This window comes from Protopterus annectens, chromosome 4.part0, assembly GCF_019279795.1.
Source record: "Protopterus annectens isolate FY-2018-M chromosome 4.part0, PAN1.0, whole genome shotgun sequence".
Taxonomy (NCBI): domain Eukaryota; kingdom Metazoa; phylum Chordata; order Ceratodontiformes; family Protopteridae; genus Protopterus; species Protopterus annectens.
In genome coordinates this window covers 410207269-410225532 of record NC_056733.1, presented here as the reverse complement: position 1 = coordinate 410225532, position 18264 = coordinate 410207269, and the positions used below count along the sequence as shown (strand labels likewise).

At 42.7% G+C, this 18264-nt stretch overlaps 1 protein-coding gene across 2 annotated transcripts in view; it reads right to left on the bottom strand.

Annotated features, from left to right (window-relative positions):
- Positions 1-4713: 4713 nt before the first annotated feature.
- The window catches only part of VSIG10 (V-set and immunoglobulin domain containing 10), an 811575-nt gene continuing 798024 nt past the window's right edge, over positions 4714-18264 (bottom strand). For both annotated transcript variants that reach the window (XM_044068350.1, XM_044068351.1), the window contains one exon: positions 4714-5491. In XM_044068350.1, coding sequence (XP_043924285.1) covers positions 5415-5491 — 77 coding nt within the window. In that variant the 3' untranslated portion in view covers positions 4714-5414. The remainder of the gene's footprint in view (positions 5492-18264) is intronic.

Genomic DNA, 18264 nt, shown 5'->3' with positions numbered 1-18264 from the left:
ATCCATGCACTCAAATGCCAACCGTGAGCTAAAACACACAAACCAAGAAGTGTGCATTTAAATTCTCCAATAACTGTAAAGCGTGCACCCTCCAGTGGAAAAATATCAAACTCAAGAACAAGTGTTCCTGACATTCAAGCAGAACCAGATAGACTTGTTCTGCTCACACCTATTGTGTATGGCTTATTGGATTACAGAAAGATGATGTCCCAAGAACAGGCTAGGGTAAGGGCGATTTTTCCATTTTGGGGGCCCACAGCAAATGTTAAGTTGGGGGTCCCCTGGGCACATCTAGTCTAAGTATCAACCTGTCATTGCCTCCCTTCCTAAGTATCCTTTTAGTCCATGCTGTAAACTTTTACTAATAGTACATACACACTGACTTGTAGCTACAATACTTACTTTATGACAAGCCTGTGAACCACACTAGGTTTGCCTAACTCACAAAGGAACAACCACAGTCATTAGCATTTAGTTGCAACAATGATACACTACAATAGCTCTATGTGCAGGGATGGACTTGGGTGAAATGGTGCCCTAGGCAATGTCTACTGTTTCATCCCCCCAACGCATACATATGTGCGCGTACACACACACACACACACACACACTGCATGTTACTTTTTTCATTTTCTCACATTTTGCCTTAACTCTTTAGCTTTTTAAAGAAGCCATAACTTTCTAAATGCTATGAAGTACATGTTTTTCTTTTTGTACACAACCTTTTCATGCAAATGATGGCTTGAACAAAAATAATAACTAAGGAAAGAAATTCAAAGTTGCTGTTCAACTTTAGTTTTTCTTGCATCCTTTCAATACACCTTTCCTGACCACAACCCTTAGAAAATAACTCAATTAAGTTGGGCCCCCCAGAAGCCATAGCATTTTAGATGCTCTGGGATGCATTTTTACAACACTTTCCAAACCTTTTAATCCAAAGGTGACCTAAATAAAAATAATGAGTAAGAAAAGAGAGTTTCATTTTTTTTCTTTCAAGGAAGACATGCATTGTGTCTCTAACTCCCCCTCAATAAAAAAGACCATCACTGCCTGTGCATCCTTCTGGTGTTAGACTGGGATGAAAACAGACATTCAAATGGCCACAGTCATGTATTTCAAGTGACTGCTATCATACATATGCATATTATGCCTGTAATTGTGAAATATGCGAAAAAAATAATGATTACAATAATGCACTCCACGTTGTTGTGCTGTCCCATACAAGCTATAGTAACATTCTTTGTATACCTCAGAGGTCTATGAGAAAAGTAAAAGAAACAATAATCACATTGTCCCCAGCACAAACACAGAATGACCTCTTGTGCACAAACCAAAGGTTTGACTGTGATGAAAATTAAAGTAATGACTACTCAATCCACAGCCACTCACAAAACCCGGAGAATCCTTTTTTACACACATATGAACAGGGCTGGTTTACAATGGGTTTGTTTGAGGGCAGAGGACAAACACTAAGTCCAAGTTAAAATCCATTTTTACAGTCTAGGGAGTGGGGGCCACCAGACTCCCAGAACATACATATGTCTGAATTTACTGTGATATATTTTATGCCTCACTTTTGAAATACAATTACTTGTTAACTGCATTTTTACTGATACACAGAAGAGTAATATATGTATCCTGGCATTATTGGTTGTTTGCACAGATAAAAATCAGTGATATTTTTACACACACAAACAAGCATAATCCATAGCAATACTAGTTTTGCACTTACTTCAGCAAATAGCAATACACTGCATAACACTGGTAATGCCACACCCAGATCAGATATTGTTGCATAGCAGTCAACAAACAGCAGCAGTAAGTCACTTTTATTTACCTCATTGAGGAGTAATACATACCTGTCATTGTCCTTGCTTTAACAGCTCTTCCCTGACTTTGCCTCATAATTATACTTTGCCTCATAATTATACTATGTCCCTTGTAAAAAGTTTGATTGGCTGGTAAATCATTTAGGGTTATAGATAGTCCCTAAATCCAGAGATAATAATTTCGTACTTCTTACTGTCCAAAAATGAATGGTGATGCAAAATGTTTTATTCAATTAACCTTGTAAGGGAATTACAGTAATATTTAAAACATGTTCTTAATTTTGCACCTTTATTCTATTATTTTTGGCTTTGCACAGAACTGAGCAAAAAAAAAAGTTATATTATCTAGTGTTCTGACTTCTAAAACTCCCTGAAAGAGAAAACAATCAAGACTGGAAACATCAACCATTCTTAAAATCTGAGGTATGCACTGAGATCAGTCACTCTGGCCTGCTGATCTCTCTAGTGCTCATCTTGCTCATGCTCATTATCATTTTTATCATAACAGGGTCATATCACAATCCTGTTCGGTTAAAAAGCACAATCAGAAAATTAATACATTTTCTCCTCATTTTACTCAACCAGAAGCAGCTTTTGTAGGGCCCCTACACAGACAAGGATGACTAAGGGGCTCCCTGCAGACATGATAACTGCAGATACCTAAAGCTGGGTATGTTATTAGTTTTAGTGGAAAGAATGTCCACCAGCAGGATTTAACTAAGCCAAGAGCAGTATGTCAGTGGGAAAATATTTAATGGAATTGTGCAGCCTGTTACTTGACAAAACACTTACTATAACCACAGATATATCTTTGAATTTTAAAGGAACTATAAATAAAAGTTACTATCCATCTGATTTATTAAGTACTCAATATCGCTATACTAGCTTTTGTTGGCTTTACAGATATATTACAAAATATGCTGTTTGCAGGTGACATTGTGATTTGTAGTGAGAATAGGGAACAGGTAGAAGAGACCCTGGAGAGGTGGAGATATGGTCTAGAGTGGAGAGGAATGAAGGTCAGCAGGACTAAGAATACATGTGAGTGAATGAGAGGGAGGAAAGAGGAATGGTGAGGATGCAGGGAGTACAGTGGGTGAAGGTGGAGGAGTTTAAATACTCGGGGATCAACAGTTCAGAGTAATGGTGAGTGTGGAAAAGAGGTGAGAAGAGAGTGCAGACAGGGTGGAGTGGGTGAAGAAGAGTGTCAGGAGTGATTTGTGACAGGCAGGTACCAATGAGAGTGAAAGGGAAGGTTTACAAGATGGTAGTGAGACCAGTGATGTTATATGGGTTGGAGACAGTGGCACTCATGAAAAGACAGGAGTCAGAGCTGGAGGTGGCAGAATTTAAGATGTTGCAATTTGCACTGAGTGTGACGAGCATGGACAGGATTTGAAATAAGTATACTGGAGGGTCAGCTCAGGTTGGACAGTTTGGAGACAAAGCCACAGAGGTGAGACTGTGTTGGTTTGGACATGTGCTGAGGAGGAATGCTAAAAATGGAGCTGCCAAGTAAGAGGAAGGCCTAAGATAAGATTTATGGATGTGGTCAGATAAGACATGCAGGTGGTTGGTGTGACAGAGCAAGATGCAGAGGACAGGAAGACATGGAAACAGATGATATGCTGTAGTGACCCCCTAGTGGGAGCAGCTAAAATTAAAAGATGACACAAAATATCAAGATAAGATAACTTGCTGTAGTTGTCCCCCCCCCCCCCCGGACTGGTGAACCCCAGCAACCGCAGGGTTTGCTCTAAAGCCAGCTATAAGGCTACAAAAAGTAAGAAAGAGAGAATGAAAAATTAAATTTGCAAGTGCAATTAGCATTATTCAGCCTATCCTTCTGTAAGAGCACAACTGGCAGGTGCTTTATATGTATGTATATATATATATATATATATATATATATATATATATATATATATATATGTATTCCCTGGTAATGTTCATTTACAGATCATTCACTTTCACCTATACAGATCATTCACTTTCACCTATACAGAAGGCTTGCAGCTTGCTACACTGCTTAGGCATGTAATTATGTTTTAGTCCTATTTTGCACTTGCTGCCAAGAAACTGAAAAACAATCATCAATTTCATTAAGGGCAACCTATGTAAAGTGCCAGTGCTGTATAAAAAAAAAAAAAAAAAAAAGAAGTTTAACTATTTTGTACCATGTAGAATAAGGTTTAGGGCATAATGCTCACTGTAATCTTAAGATAAAGGCTAAAATGACTACTATGGATTTTAATAATCATTTGAGGTACAATGTGAGACATACAAAATTAAATTGGCTTCCCTACACCTTGTCAAGTGAAAGTGGATAAGGGTCCAGCTAGTCGACTGCAATTTACCAGTCTTGACCTTGGCAATTACTATTTTATATAGAAAGTCACTGTGGATAGACAGTGTCCACCAGCAGTGACTCATCTCTTTTCACAGATTTCTCTTTTCTTAATATTGTTGAGCTGGTAGTTGCAAGTTCAGGGGGAGTGGGGTATTTGCTTCCTGCAAAAAATGTGTCTAATTCAATTCACAACCAGTTGTGCTTACTGAGTTAGCTCCCCACTGAGCTGTACATGACTTGCAAATCAATACGTCACAGTGGAAAAAATTAAAATCCCTGCATCCCTCATCCAACTGCAAGTTATCAAAATTGTATTTTACTGACTGAAATTACAAAATTGCAAAATGTACCATGAGTTAAAATGGCCTTTTTTAGATACATCCTTCAAGCACAAAAAGTAATTTTTACCAGTGCATGCTCTTCCTGATGAACTAGCATAATATCTTGATAATGTTCTTAATTTACTCTGTGCCTGTGTCAGGGTTTCCAACACAATTATAAAAATACTATTCTGCTTCTGCAGTACTTCATTAATCAATTACATGTAATATTTATTTACAGCTAAATGCATTAAAAAGAACAAACTAATAGTAAAAGTTACCAGCATTCCTAAAATGTCAACTCTTTTCAAATGTACTGTACAATATAACATATCATGTTGCACAGTTCAGTAATACAAGGTATATCACTGTACAAACTTTCTAATGTATATCTCTCCATTTGTAGTAAGAATCACAGATTTGAGCAGTGCAGAGTCTTTGTACAATTTGTTATATGAAGTTTTGTTAAACTTCATATAACAAAGGGAAAACAAAATGGGTCACTTCTGGAATTACTGTAACATGACTAACTTGTGCTGCTTTACTATATGCAGGTCTTGGAAGACAGTTACTTGACTGTTTGAAACTTCAGATAATATTGATTAAAAAGTGTAATGTTCAGTCAAGAATGGCATTATATACAATGTCCATCCCTGAGAAGTCCTCAAAATGCTATCCAAATATTTGTTAAAATATACATGATGATGTTAGCACAACAGAAACCACTGATTAAAATGTAACAACGTAATAATCCTGAGATGCTTTCTTCAAGAGGGAAGCATATTTTAGTTTTCAAATTACAGTCTCAGAAACGTATAGTCAATAATGATAACCCCATGTTATGCTCTGCCCTCCAAGCACAGCTAGGGTACCACTCTTTCCAACATATCCTTAATTATTTAACAAAGCAATGGATTAATGGGAGTTTCCATAGTAGCTGCTGTCTTCTTTTGGCATTTCTGATGCGTTAGGGATAGACATTTCCGCACAACCTGTAAACATAAAAAAAAAATGAAAAAGTCAGTTCATCAACAGTCCTACTCTGGAGTACTCTTTTAAATGATACATGCTAAACACTAGTCTTGTTTCTATAACCACCCATGTTGTGACTAGAACCCTGTCAGTCAATATCAGCTTATAATTTAGGTAGTAATGGACCAATTTGAAGCACACATTACTGATGCAAACTCTCTGCGGCTCTATTGTGAAACATACTTCAGTAGTGCAGTACAGCACATCAGAGACTGGGGAATGCTGTCAGAAACTTCAGTGGGCCCTTGGTGACCACAGTGCTCTTGGCTTGGATAAACAATCAGGCTAGGGTTGGAGAAGTTGGAAAGATGACATTTACACTTTCTTTTCAAATAGAAAAATATTGTTTATTTAAAGAACAGCAATTTTGCACCTTTTAGTGCAGACCCTTTCACCTTAACTCAAATTCAGTTATTTTTTATGTTTTTATCATTTTAAAACTGAAATGCATTTTCAGAAGCAAATTCATTCAAACATTTTCAATAACAATAAAACAAATCATAATTAATGACTGATAACAATTACACAGTATGATGGAAATGCAGGAAGTGTTCACAGTGGTTCTTAAGCTTTGTTAATATATTGCATCCCATCTTAAAAATAATGCTGCATGTGACTGTACAGTTCTGTTGGAATTCTCTTTCATTTTTGTCATCATAGTGTCCTGACTTCTTGTTTTACAGTCATCAGAGGTTCTCCCGTTCAATTCTTGGCTGGAGTGCAGGGAGTGTCTTCTGTGTGGAGTCTGCATGTCCTCCCCACGGTTGGGTAGGCGTTTGAAAGACATGCGTATATGGGCATGCCTTCGTTGAAGGTTGAACGTCGAGCTGGCACCTCGGCGTTTGTGAAAATCTACTGCCAATCATTAGCAGATCGGAGTTCTGCTGTGGCAACCCCTAACCGGGAAAAGCCAAAAGACAAACAAACAACATTTACTCTAATTTAGATTAATGAAGAAAAAATGGTTTGCACTCATTCTTTAAAGGTGTTGAGCAAAGGGAATACCTTGTGGCACTCTAAGGGATTTCTCTAGAGTTTCTTTGGAAAATATGAATGCAATGTTTCCACAATACATGCCTGCTTTCATATTCATAGGTTCATAGACTATTACTAGGCTAACTGCCCTCATGAGCCATTTTAAGCCTAGCCATTTACCCCACGTGAGAATCAAACCCTGTACCTTGTGTCTATGAGGTAAACACCTTAACCATTAGGCCAACCTCCTAGACCAACCTATCTTTACCTAGAATAGGCACAAATCTTTTGACTAGCCAATTTATGGCCACAGGCAAAAGTACTGTCTTGCTATACTTAGAATGCACAAATCTGTCAAATTTAATGAAATGCTATCCTTTACATGGTAACCTATTATCAGTTCACAAAAACTGAGAATGCCAGATAGAGAAAACACTCCAGCAATGGATGATATAATATAAACTGCAAACGTGGCTATGAAAGACAGGGTATTTACTATAACTATCGATATAACTAAATATATTCACCATCAGGCAAAGGAAAACAGAAATCTGTACTAAATTCTGTTAGACACCAAATTTTACATTTTTGGCTGATTGCTAAACAACCTTGAATACAGTCTCTGTGCAACTGCCAATATTTGAAAACAACTCCAACTGTCTCTCTCAAGGTTTTATACTTTCTATCCCTTGATGAGTGTGATATTCATGCAGTCTGTAAATGTCTTGCTTATAATGACTGAAGTATACATGGCTCAATTCCATCCAAACACAACCTCTTTTTCCCCATTATACTGCCAGGTGACTAGCCCTGCTGGCATTTGTTCTTCCATATCACACATACGCACATCACACTCTCATTCACATCTATGGTCAATTTAAAGTGTCCAATTCACCTATTGCATTTCTTTGGAATGTGGAAGGAAACCGAAGCACACGGAGAAAACCCATGTGAACATGGGAAGCACGTGTATTCTCCACAGAGAAAGCACCCCAACTGAGGATCGAACTGGAGAACCTCTTGTTGTGAGCAACACCACCACTACCTGCTACACTTCTGTATATCTATTTCTAAATTGCAGTGGATATAAAAAGTGTACACACCCCTGTTAAAATGCCAGGTTTTTGAGATACGAAAAAATGAGACTACAATAAATCATTTCAAAACTTTTCCTACCTTTAATGTGACCTATAACCTGTACAATTCAATTGAAAAACAAAAAAAATTGTTAGGGGAGAAAATATATATAATATATATATATATATATATATATATATATATATATATATATATATATATATAAAAGTACAATAAAGCTGGTTGCATAAGTGTGCACACCCTTAAACTAATACTTTGTTGAAGAACCTTTAAATAAAAATTACAACATTCAGTATTCTTGGGTAGGAGTCTATCAGCATGGCACATCTTGACTTGGCAAAATCAGTCCACTGTTCCTTGTAAAAGCACTCCAAATCTGTCAGATTGCGAAGGCATTTCTTGTGCACAGCCCTCTTCAGGTCATCACACAGATTTTGTATTGGATTTTGGTCTGGGCTCTGGCAGGGCCATTCCAAAACTTTAATTTTCTTCTGGTGAAGCTATTCTTTTGTTGATTTGGATGTATGCTTGGGATCACTGTCATGTTGAAAGGTGAAATTCCTCTTCATCTTCAGATTTTTAACGGACGCTTGAAGGTTTTGGGCCAAAAGTGACTGATATTTCAAAATTCCCTCTACCTTGACTAAAGCTCCAGTTCCAGCTGAAGAAAAACAAACCCAAAGCATTACACTGCCACTACCATGCTACATGGTGTTCTTTTGGTAATGCAAATGTTTTTGGGATACTTGATGTATTGTCTTGCAAATTTTAGCCAGGCCTGGATGTTTTTCTGTGTAAGAAAAAGGCTTCCATCTTGCAACCCTACCCCATAGTCCAGATATATAGAGAATAGGGGCGATTGTTGTCACATGTAGTAGACAACCAGTACTTGCCAGAAATTCCTGCAGCTCCTTCAGTGTTGCTGTAGCAGCCTCCCTGACCAGTTTTAGTCTTGTGTTTTCATCAATTCTGGAAGGACGTCCAGTTCTTTGCAATGTTACTGTTGTCCCATATTTTGTTCACTTTTTGATGACCGTCTTCACTTTGTTCCATGGTATATCCAATGCTGTGGAAATTTTTTGTACCCTTCTACTGACTGATACCTTTCAACAATAAGATCTCTTTGATGCTCTATAAGCTCTCTGCTAAACATGGCTTTTGCTGTAGCAGCAACTGAGTAAATGTCAGGAAAATCCTACTAGGACAACTGAACTTTATTTTGTGTTAATCAGAGTCTCTTTAACTGATGGCAGGTATGTACCAAAGAATGAATACATAATTAAATCAAAAGGTGCTTCAACAAAGTATTGGTTTAAGGGTGTGCACACTTATGCAACCAGCTTATTGTATGTTTTTTATTTTTTTATATTTTTTTCTCCTAACAGATTTGTTTTTTAATTGAATTGTACAGGTTATAGGTCACATTAAAGGTGGGAAAAGTTTTGAAATGATTTATTGTGGTCTCAATTTTTTATATCACAAAAACCTGGCATTTTAACAGGGGTATGTACACTTCTTATATCCACTGTGTGTGTGTGTGTGTGTGTGTGTGTGTGTGTGTATACACAGCTTGTTCCAACTTAAACTTTCCATCTTTGGATGCAACAAGCTGATGCTGACAGTCAGTATAGAAGAATTTAAAAATTCCATTTCTTTTCTATTATTTTTACATCATGCACTGGACTGCACAATTCTTTAAGTAGTGGATCATACATCTCTACATGTACCTTCTCTAAAGTAAAGGCTATGGACCGTAGGGAATGCAATAAAAGTGCTGCATTTTTGAGATATTTTGGACCACATGTTTATTACCTGATCACATTTCATTTGTTGAACCAAAATGAAATCCACTGTATTTTTCTCACACTTTTTATGAAAATTAATACGAAAATTACTATATATTTCTCCCCTTTTTATACAAAAACAACTACAAGGCTGTAGTTATACATTTTCAAGATGGTTGGGATCACAGAATGCTGCATGTGACTTCAAGTGGCTTGCGATCTGTGACTCCTGTGATTTTTTTTTATACAATAGACCAGGGTGAATTTATGCTTATACAAATAAAAATTAAAATGTTCAATGTACCAACACCAAACTATAGCCAGGGTTTCTTGCCCTGCCTAAAGTAATATTCTGACACACGTGAGTAACCTGTTAGGGTTACCACCTGTCCCACTTTGCAAGGGGCAGTCCCTCTTTGGGCAGTTGTGTCCTGCAAAAAAAAAATGAAAAAATGGCAAATGTCCTGAGATTTTACGACAAAAATATTTCTTATATTTTATGTAATAGTTGCATAAAATAAGAAGTTATGTACTCACCATAACGTTCCTTCTGAGTAGGTGACTTCATTTGGATGTAACCTATGGGATTCGGATCAGACATCGGATCCGAGCCGGCAATTCATAAGCTTTAGGATCCGAGCTCCTCCCTTTACCCATAATCCCCTGCTAAGCCCTGACTGACCTCAGATTAAGTTTGCCCTGTGAATACCAGTATAACAGAATCCTGGGTAAACCAGGACTAATAGCGCCTTGAAAGGTCAGGGGGATGGAGGGGGGGATGGTTGCATCCAAATGAAGTCACCTACTCAGATGGAACGTTATGGTGAGTAGATAACTTCTTAATCTGAAGTAGGAAGACTTCATTTGTCTGCAACCTGTGGGACAGAGTCCCCAGCTACCTGGATCTTGGGCGGCCGTCATGGAAGGATGTTCCGGAGCACCGCAGAGCCAAAGGATGCTCTCCCTCTGGAAACAACGTCCACTTTGTAATGTGAAATGAAAGTATGAGATGAGGTCCAAGTGGCTGCTGCACAAATATCATCTAATGGTACTCTAGATTTAAAGTCAGCAGAAGTAGATACTGCTCTTGTAGAATATGATGTAATTCTCTGAGGAGCTGGCCTTCCTGAGGTGTCATAAGCCTGCAATATACAATTAGAAATCCACTTCGACAAGGTGACCTTAGAGACTGCCTTACCCAGTGCGAATTTTGCAAAGGAGACGAACAGTTGATAGGATTGTCTATGACCAGCTGTTCTGTGAATGTAGAAACGCAGTTGTCTATGAACATCTAAGGAATGCAGTTTATATTCTCCTTTGTTTTTATATTTGGGAAAGAAAACTGGCAAATTAATAGATTGGTTAATACTGGATTCGGAAGCAATCTTTGGAAGAAAGGAAGGATTGGTCCTGAGGGAGACCCTATCAGGAAAAAAGGAGAGATAAGGTGGTTTGACGCACAGAGCTTGGAGTTCTGAAACTCTTCTAGCTGACGGCCACTAAGAAAGCAGTTTTCCAGGAAAGATACTTCAAGTCCACAGAGGCTGCAGGTTCAAAAGGAGGAGCGGTTAGGGACTGCAGCACTAAAGATAAGTCCCAAGGTGGTATGGCTTCCTTAACAGGAGGTCTTAAGAGGAAAGCATCCTTAAAGGTTTTACAAATTTTTGCAGCCATGAGAGGTGTCGAGTTATGACCCACATGGTAATGAGAAATGGCTGCCATCTGTACCTTTACCGTCGAAGAGCTTGCTCCTTGTTGGAAAAGGTCTGTCAAGAAGTCTAGTACCGCAGAGAGTGGCGCAGAAAAGGGATCAAGATTTTTATGTTCCGCCCAAATAGAGAACCGCTTCCATTTGCTTCGATAAACCTTCCTAGTAGAAGGTTTATGGGCAGCCACTATGATGGCTTTCACTGGTGAAGAGATACCGGGAGTCCTGATTAGGGATGGAACTGGAGCAGCCAAGCTGTCAATTTCAGAGTGTGAAGGTTCGGGATTGGAAGCCCCTGAGGATGGGAAATGAGATCCGGAAATGGATCTAGAATCCAGGGCGGATTCACTCGGTGAGACCATACATAAGGGAACCATGGTTGACGAGGCCAGAATGGGACAATGAGAATCATTCTGCTCCCCAAACTGCTGGCTTTCTGTAATAGTTTTAGAGGAAGAGGAGGATAAGCGTATAGGAGATCGGGAGGCCAAGCATGCACCAGGGCGTCTCTCGGGGATTCCCCGAATGGGGGAAGTAGAGAGAAGAAACTGTTGCATTTGGCATTTGAGGGAGAAGCAAAAAGATCGCAACAGGGTTGCCCCCAGGTGGCAAAAATCTGCTTCGCTACTAGAGAATTGAGAGACCATTCGTGAGGGGAAAGAATGGTGTGACTGAGCTTGTCTGCTAGAATGTTGGACCTTCCCGGAACGTGCGTTGACACAAGAAAGCGGTTGGTGGAGATTGCCCATTCCCATACTCTCATGGCCTCTCGACAAAGGGGGTAGGACCTGGTTCCCCCCTGTTTGTTGATGTACCAGACTACTGACATGTTGTCTGTCTGGATAGCAATAGTTCCTACAGGAAGAAGGCTGTGTAGTGCTTGCAACGCTAATAGCACTGCCCTCATTTCCAGAACATTTATATGCAGGGAGGTCTCTGAACTGTTCCACGTGCCTTGGACAATCCTGCCCGCTGAATGCGCCCCCCACTCGAGGCGAGAAGCGTCCGTGGTCACTGTGGCTAGGGGGAATGCAGTACAGAAGGGTCTCCCTGTCAGGAGGTCCGTCGACTGGAGTCACCAGAACAGGGAGCTCTTGCATGCTCTGCTGATGGCTATCGGGCTGTTGAGAGGAAGGTAAAGCAGGGACCACTGGACCTGGAGGGTCCACTGAAGGATCCTCATGTGTAGTTGAGCATGGAGGAGGAGTGGGATGGCTGCCGCCATTGAACCTAGGGCCGTCAGGACCACAGCTGCAGTCGGAGAAGGTTCTAAGATGGCTGTGATAGGACACCTTAGGTTGGACAGTCGATCTAGAGTGAGGAATGCCCGCATGTTTCTTTTGTCCAATCTTCCTCCTATAAAATCTATAAGCTGTGTGGGGGCCAGGGAAGATTTTTCTCGGTTTATGGTGATGCCCAGCCGAGGGGCTATATGAAGGAAATAGTCCCTGGCTGAGCACAGTAGATGCCTTGATGTCGCTGTGAGGAGCCAGTCGTCCAGGTATGGAAACACCTGCATTCCCTGGAGTCTCAGGTGGGCCGCTATCACTGCACTTACCTTGGTAAACACCCTGGGGGCAGAGGTGAGACCAAAGGGAAGGACCCTGAACTGGTAGTGACTGGCTCCCAGCCGGAAGCGAAGGAACCTCCTGGACCGTCTGTCCATTAGAATGTGGTAGTACGCGTCCTTGAGGTCTATAGAGCACATCCAATCGTTCTCCCGCAAAAGGGGGAGGATAGATTGTAAGGTGACCATCCGGAATTTTTGTTTGGTTACAGACAGGTTCAGTTGTGACAGGTCTAGGATCAGGCTTAACTCTCCCATCTTTTTTGGCACCAAGAAGAACCTGGAGTAAAACCCTGATCCGGTCTGATCTCGGGGGACGTGTTGGATGGCTCTTTTTGTTAGCAGCTGTGCGATTTCCACAGCTGCTACCTCCCGTTGATCGGGTGGTACATCGGGGAGGATTTTGGATCTGGGAATCCTGTGAAGGGGGATTGAATAGCCTCTGGATATCACCCGAAGCACCCAATGGTCTGATGTGATTGACTCCCATGATGTCAGGTGCCTCGAAAAACGCCCCCCAACTGCCTCCAGAGAGGAGCAGCCGGGTAACCCCTCAGGGGTGCTGCGTGGGTCTGTCAGAGAAAGGTTCTCTGGACCCAAAGTTCCTAGGAGCCCCTCTGCCTCTAGGACGGCGACCTCCCTTGTCCTCCTCTGCCACGGAAGGACTGGTTGTCCGGAGCAGGTTGGGATTGCTGCGATTTCCGGAACCACATTTTCTTCTGTCCCTTTTGGTTCTTCGAGAAGGACCTCTGGGGAGCTGAGAAGCGGACTCCGTCGGCAGACCGCGTCTTCCCATCCTTTTCGCTCTGGACAAGTGTTTCGTGAACCGTTTTGCCAAAAAGGGCAGAACCATCGAAGGGGGCATTCGCGAAGGTCGCTTTGAAGGGCTCCGCGAAGTCACAGTGCCGGAGCCAGGCCTGGCGTCTCATAACAAGGCCCGATCCGCTAGCTCTAGCGGCTCCCTCTGTTGCGTGAGATAAGAGCCACACAGAAGTATTAGACACCGCTCTGAGAGTGGCCATACGGGTGGAGTACACTTGCTTGTCCTCCACTGATATGGACTCCGGGGGAGATGCAGCGTATTCCTTAATCAGGTCTCGCTGCATCCTGATCACGTGTGCCATATAGTTCAGCGCCCTCAAGGAGAAGGTTGCTGAACTAAAGACTCGCTTCCCAATGCGATCCATCGAGCGGGATTCCTTGCTTGGGGGATGCATAGAGAGACTCTCCTGAGCCAATTCCCTCTTTGTGGCTGCAGCCATCAGCATGGCATCTACTGGGGGACCCTTACTCCAATGTATACGGTCCGATGGGGGACTAAGAATCCGGTCCGGATGTTTGGGAACAGGCTCTACGGTGTCCGGGTCCTTCCACGCTCTGGTGGCAATAAGGTCCACCAGAGGGTCGGCAGGAGGGGACACCCAAGAGGTAGATGGGCCCGCCTCAAATGCCTCCAAGAACACAGACTCGTCAAAGGAGGCCTTGGGGCCAGACACCCCCCCCCCCGATCCTTAACATTTCCATAATGTCTCCAAAGGAGACATCTTCTGGGGGTGATCTTGGGGAGCCCTCCCCTTCCTCCAAGTCCGAGTCTTCAGTAAGACTCGTGGGAGTCCACGTGCCTCCTCTTACACTTATGCTTACGAGGCACTTCCTTGGGGGGACTGTCCGAGGAGTCCTCGCCAGCAACCAGTTGTTCCAAAGGAACCACTTGGGACATTGAGGAGGGCTGTCCCTGAGACCGGCTGATGGGAGCCTGGCCCAGCTGTGAGGGAGTGTGGGATGGAGCAGAGATAGGGACCGGGGGTCTGGATGTCCTCGACAGAACCCTCTCCACAACGAAGGCCGAGGGGGAGCCAACTTCTCTAATACCCGAGAGCCGACCCCCACACGGATCCGAAGGGATCAGAACCGGAGCCGAGACCGTTGGATCCGAGAGACCGGTGCGCTCCGACCTAGACGGAGTCGAAGAGACACCGGCTCCCTCTGATCCGAAGCTAGGCCCACGGCTCCGAGAGGTCGGGTCCGAAGTACCCGAAGCACTCAAGGGAGGGATCGGACCCAAGGTGCGCCGACCAGTTGGATCCGACCCACCCCCGGGTCCAACGCTGCTCGGCTCCGAAAGTTCCGATCCCGGGAGTCGGGTCGGAGAAGGAGCTATGGGGGCGAAAAAAGGGGTCGAGGCCCCTCCCGGATGGGGGGGGGGGCCAGGAGCACTCCCATCTGCATCTGGGCCTGGATGAATCGCCTCATCATCTGGTCCATATTAGCGTCCGACATAGAAAAAGTTGACCTCGACGAGGCCACCGAGGCGGATCTAGAGTGTCGCCTTGATGACCTCGACAAAGGTCTAGTCTCCACCTCCTCGGGTCCAGGAGAGAACCGAGGGGATCGGAGCCGAGGAGGAGGAGATTTAGAAGCCAGAGAGGAAGCACGCTTAGGAGGTGGGGCCGAGACAGAGGCCTCGGCCCGCCGCTTATGGTGCCCCTCTCTGTGCCTTTCCTTTTCCCTCCTGGTCTCCCTATCCTCCGGTTTCTTAGCGGGAGATTGAGTCCCTGCCGGAGGAAGGGAGACCGAAGTAGCCACTGGCTGAGTAGGGAGGATAGCAGGGCCGAGGCGAAGCCGATTCGGAGGAGAAGTCCCGCCAGAACCAACTTCGACCTCCGCTCCCTTAAAGCCCGGGGGTTGAACCCTGCACAAATGGTACAACCAGATGACAGGTGTTCAACCCCCAGGCATCTAACGCACCGAGTGTGGCCATAAGCCGGGGAAAGCTTATGGCCACACTCAGTACATTTAGAAAATATAGCCTTGGGGGCTTCAGACATAGCTACGCCCTAACAGGCCCTAAAAAAAAACACACACACACAACAAACACACACTAAACGAACACCCGAGAAGGTTAACTAAGGAAGGGAGGAAAGCCTAAACAAACACACTTTAACTATATAAGAAAAAATATAAGCAAAAAAGATGTCACCAATTTCCTTTCGCTATGGAGCTCGAAATTCCTGTCAGCTATTGAACGCGGCAAATGAAATCTGAGGTCAGTCAGGGCTTAGCAGGGGATTATGGGTAAAGGGAAGAGCTAGGAGCTTGGATCCTAAAGCTTATGAATTGCCGGCTCGGATCCGAATCCCACAGGTTGCAGACAAATGAAGTCTTCCTACTTCAGATCAGTTATTCTGTATGTGAAACACCTAAATGTGATAAGAAACAGAATAAGCAACTAAAATGCTACAAGAATAAGCTTTTATTTAGGGAAAAAAGTGAAATTCTGTTCTTTGTACTGTCCGTGGTTATGTTTTGCCCTGCAAAATCTGACGTTTGTACCAAAAATGTCCCACTTTGGGCATTTGAAAAGGTGGCAACCCTATAACCTGCATATACAATGGGTTTAGTTATCTTTGTGCTCATTTATTATTACTTCTCACGTAATCCCATTTAGGGTAGCAGAAAGTCAGTGACCACTGCAGCTATCAATGGGTGTAAGGCAAGATTATAATTTCTGAATGGGAGTTAGTCCACCACGGCTATATGCCCATACATATATAGCACTAGAACTTCACCAGATCAGCTGCAGCATGTATTTGGGATGTGGAAGTAAAAAGACAACTCTAATGAAAACCCAGGCTGACAAAGGAAGAGTATGAAACTCCACGCAGAAAGCACCACAAATGGAAATCAAACTGGGCAGCCAAGTACTGTAAGACAGCAATGTTAACTGTGCTTCTCAGCAGAAATAGTTCCAATGAACTTGCCACTACAACAGGTTGAGTTTCTGTGAGTATGATGCAATACTATTAAATACTTAACAGTTTCATTGCATTTGTGGAGATTCTTAGTCCTCACTTAAGTTGTCATTTTGGTAAGGTAAATGACTGATATTTTGCATTACTGGTTGGTGTGTTTAAGACTCCTAATATCCACTGAATCTTTAGGAGGGGTACATGCTTTATAACCTCAACCTTTTGGGGGATAGAAAACATCCATTTTCTAAGACTATGAATCCTTAAAAACAGAAGTTATGTACTTACCCTAACACTGGATTCTTTACATCCTAGCCCATCTGATATGACTGTTTGGATCCATTAAGTGGCTTTGTATCCCATCAGACCATCTGCTAATACTCCTATCTGTGAGCTCCTTCAGATTTTTCCTCCCATAATTCCCGTGTCCTTCTCCTAGACTCAGAACACGTCTGCCAGCCCAAAGAATCTATGTTACAAGACAGAATCCAAGAAGGAAAGTTAGTACAGAAGACCAAACTAGAACCAGGTCTACGAATAAAATGACAATTCGATATAAGGAAGGAGGGAGGGATGTTGCATCAGGCTTGGATGAAAAGGATCTGGAGTTATGGTAAGTACATAACTTTCATATACTATTTCATCTGTCTGTCCAATTTGACTGATGGGATAGAATCCCAATCTACCCGATTTCTCAGGTGGAATCATGACAAGATACCTTTCAAAACCAAAGCGCCAAAGAAAATTCTAGTCCTGGAGAAGTTATGTACTCACCATAACGTTCCATCTGAGTAGGTAACTTCATTTGTCAGCAACCTGTGGGGTATCGGATACGATTCGGATCAGAGCCGGCAGCTTTCCTAGCAAAAGATCTGAGCTCCAAGCTCCTCCCCCTACCCATAATGCCCTGCTACCTCCCTCTAGCCCTCAGATCGAGTTTGCCATAGTATCACAGAATACTACCATAACACAAGGAAAAAACTACCTGAACATCCTAACCTGATGTCATCTTGGGAGTGAAATACAATGATCCTTCAAGGACGAACTACAGGTTAGGGGGACGGAGGGAGGGTTGGTTGCTGACAAATGAAGTTACCTACTCAGATGGAACGATGTTCATCTGAAGTAGTTAACTTCATTTGATCAGCAACCTGTGGGACAGGGTCCCCAGCTACCAACAACTTGGGAGGTCCTTATGGAAGGATATTCCGGAGCACTGCAGAGCCAAAGGATGCCCTTCCTCTGGAAATCAGATCCAATTTATAATGTGTAATGAAAGTATGAGAAGAAGCCCAAGCAGCTGCTGAACAAATGTCATCCAAAGGGACCCTCGACCAGAAGGCCGCAGAAGTAGTCACAGAACGGGTAGAATGTGCCCGAACCCACACGGGCTCAGGTCGACCAGAGCTTTTGTATGCAAGAAGAATGCATTGAGAAATCCACCTAGCTAAGGTTACCTTTGTCACTGGTTTACCCAAACAAGACTTAGCAAATGAGACAAAGAGCTGTTCTGATTTTCGAAAAACAGCTGTTCTGTGTAAGTAAAATCGTAACTGTCTATGCACATCCAAGCAATGAAGTCTATACTCTCCTTTGTTGTGATAATTAGGAAAGAAGACAGGTTGATGGATTGGTTGATGTTGGCTTCGGAAGCCACTTTAGGTAAAAAAAAAGAGGGGTTAGTCTTGAGGGAAACTCCGTCTATGAAAAATGACGTATGGGGGCTTACTACAAAGGGCCTGAAACTCAGATATCCTTCTAGCTGAGGTAATAGCAATCAGGAAGGCAGTTTTCCAAGATGCATACTTCAAGTTGACCAAAGCTGCGGGCTCAAAAGGGGGACCAGTCAGAG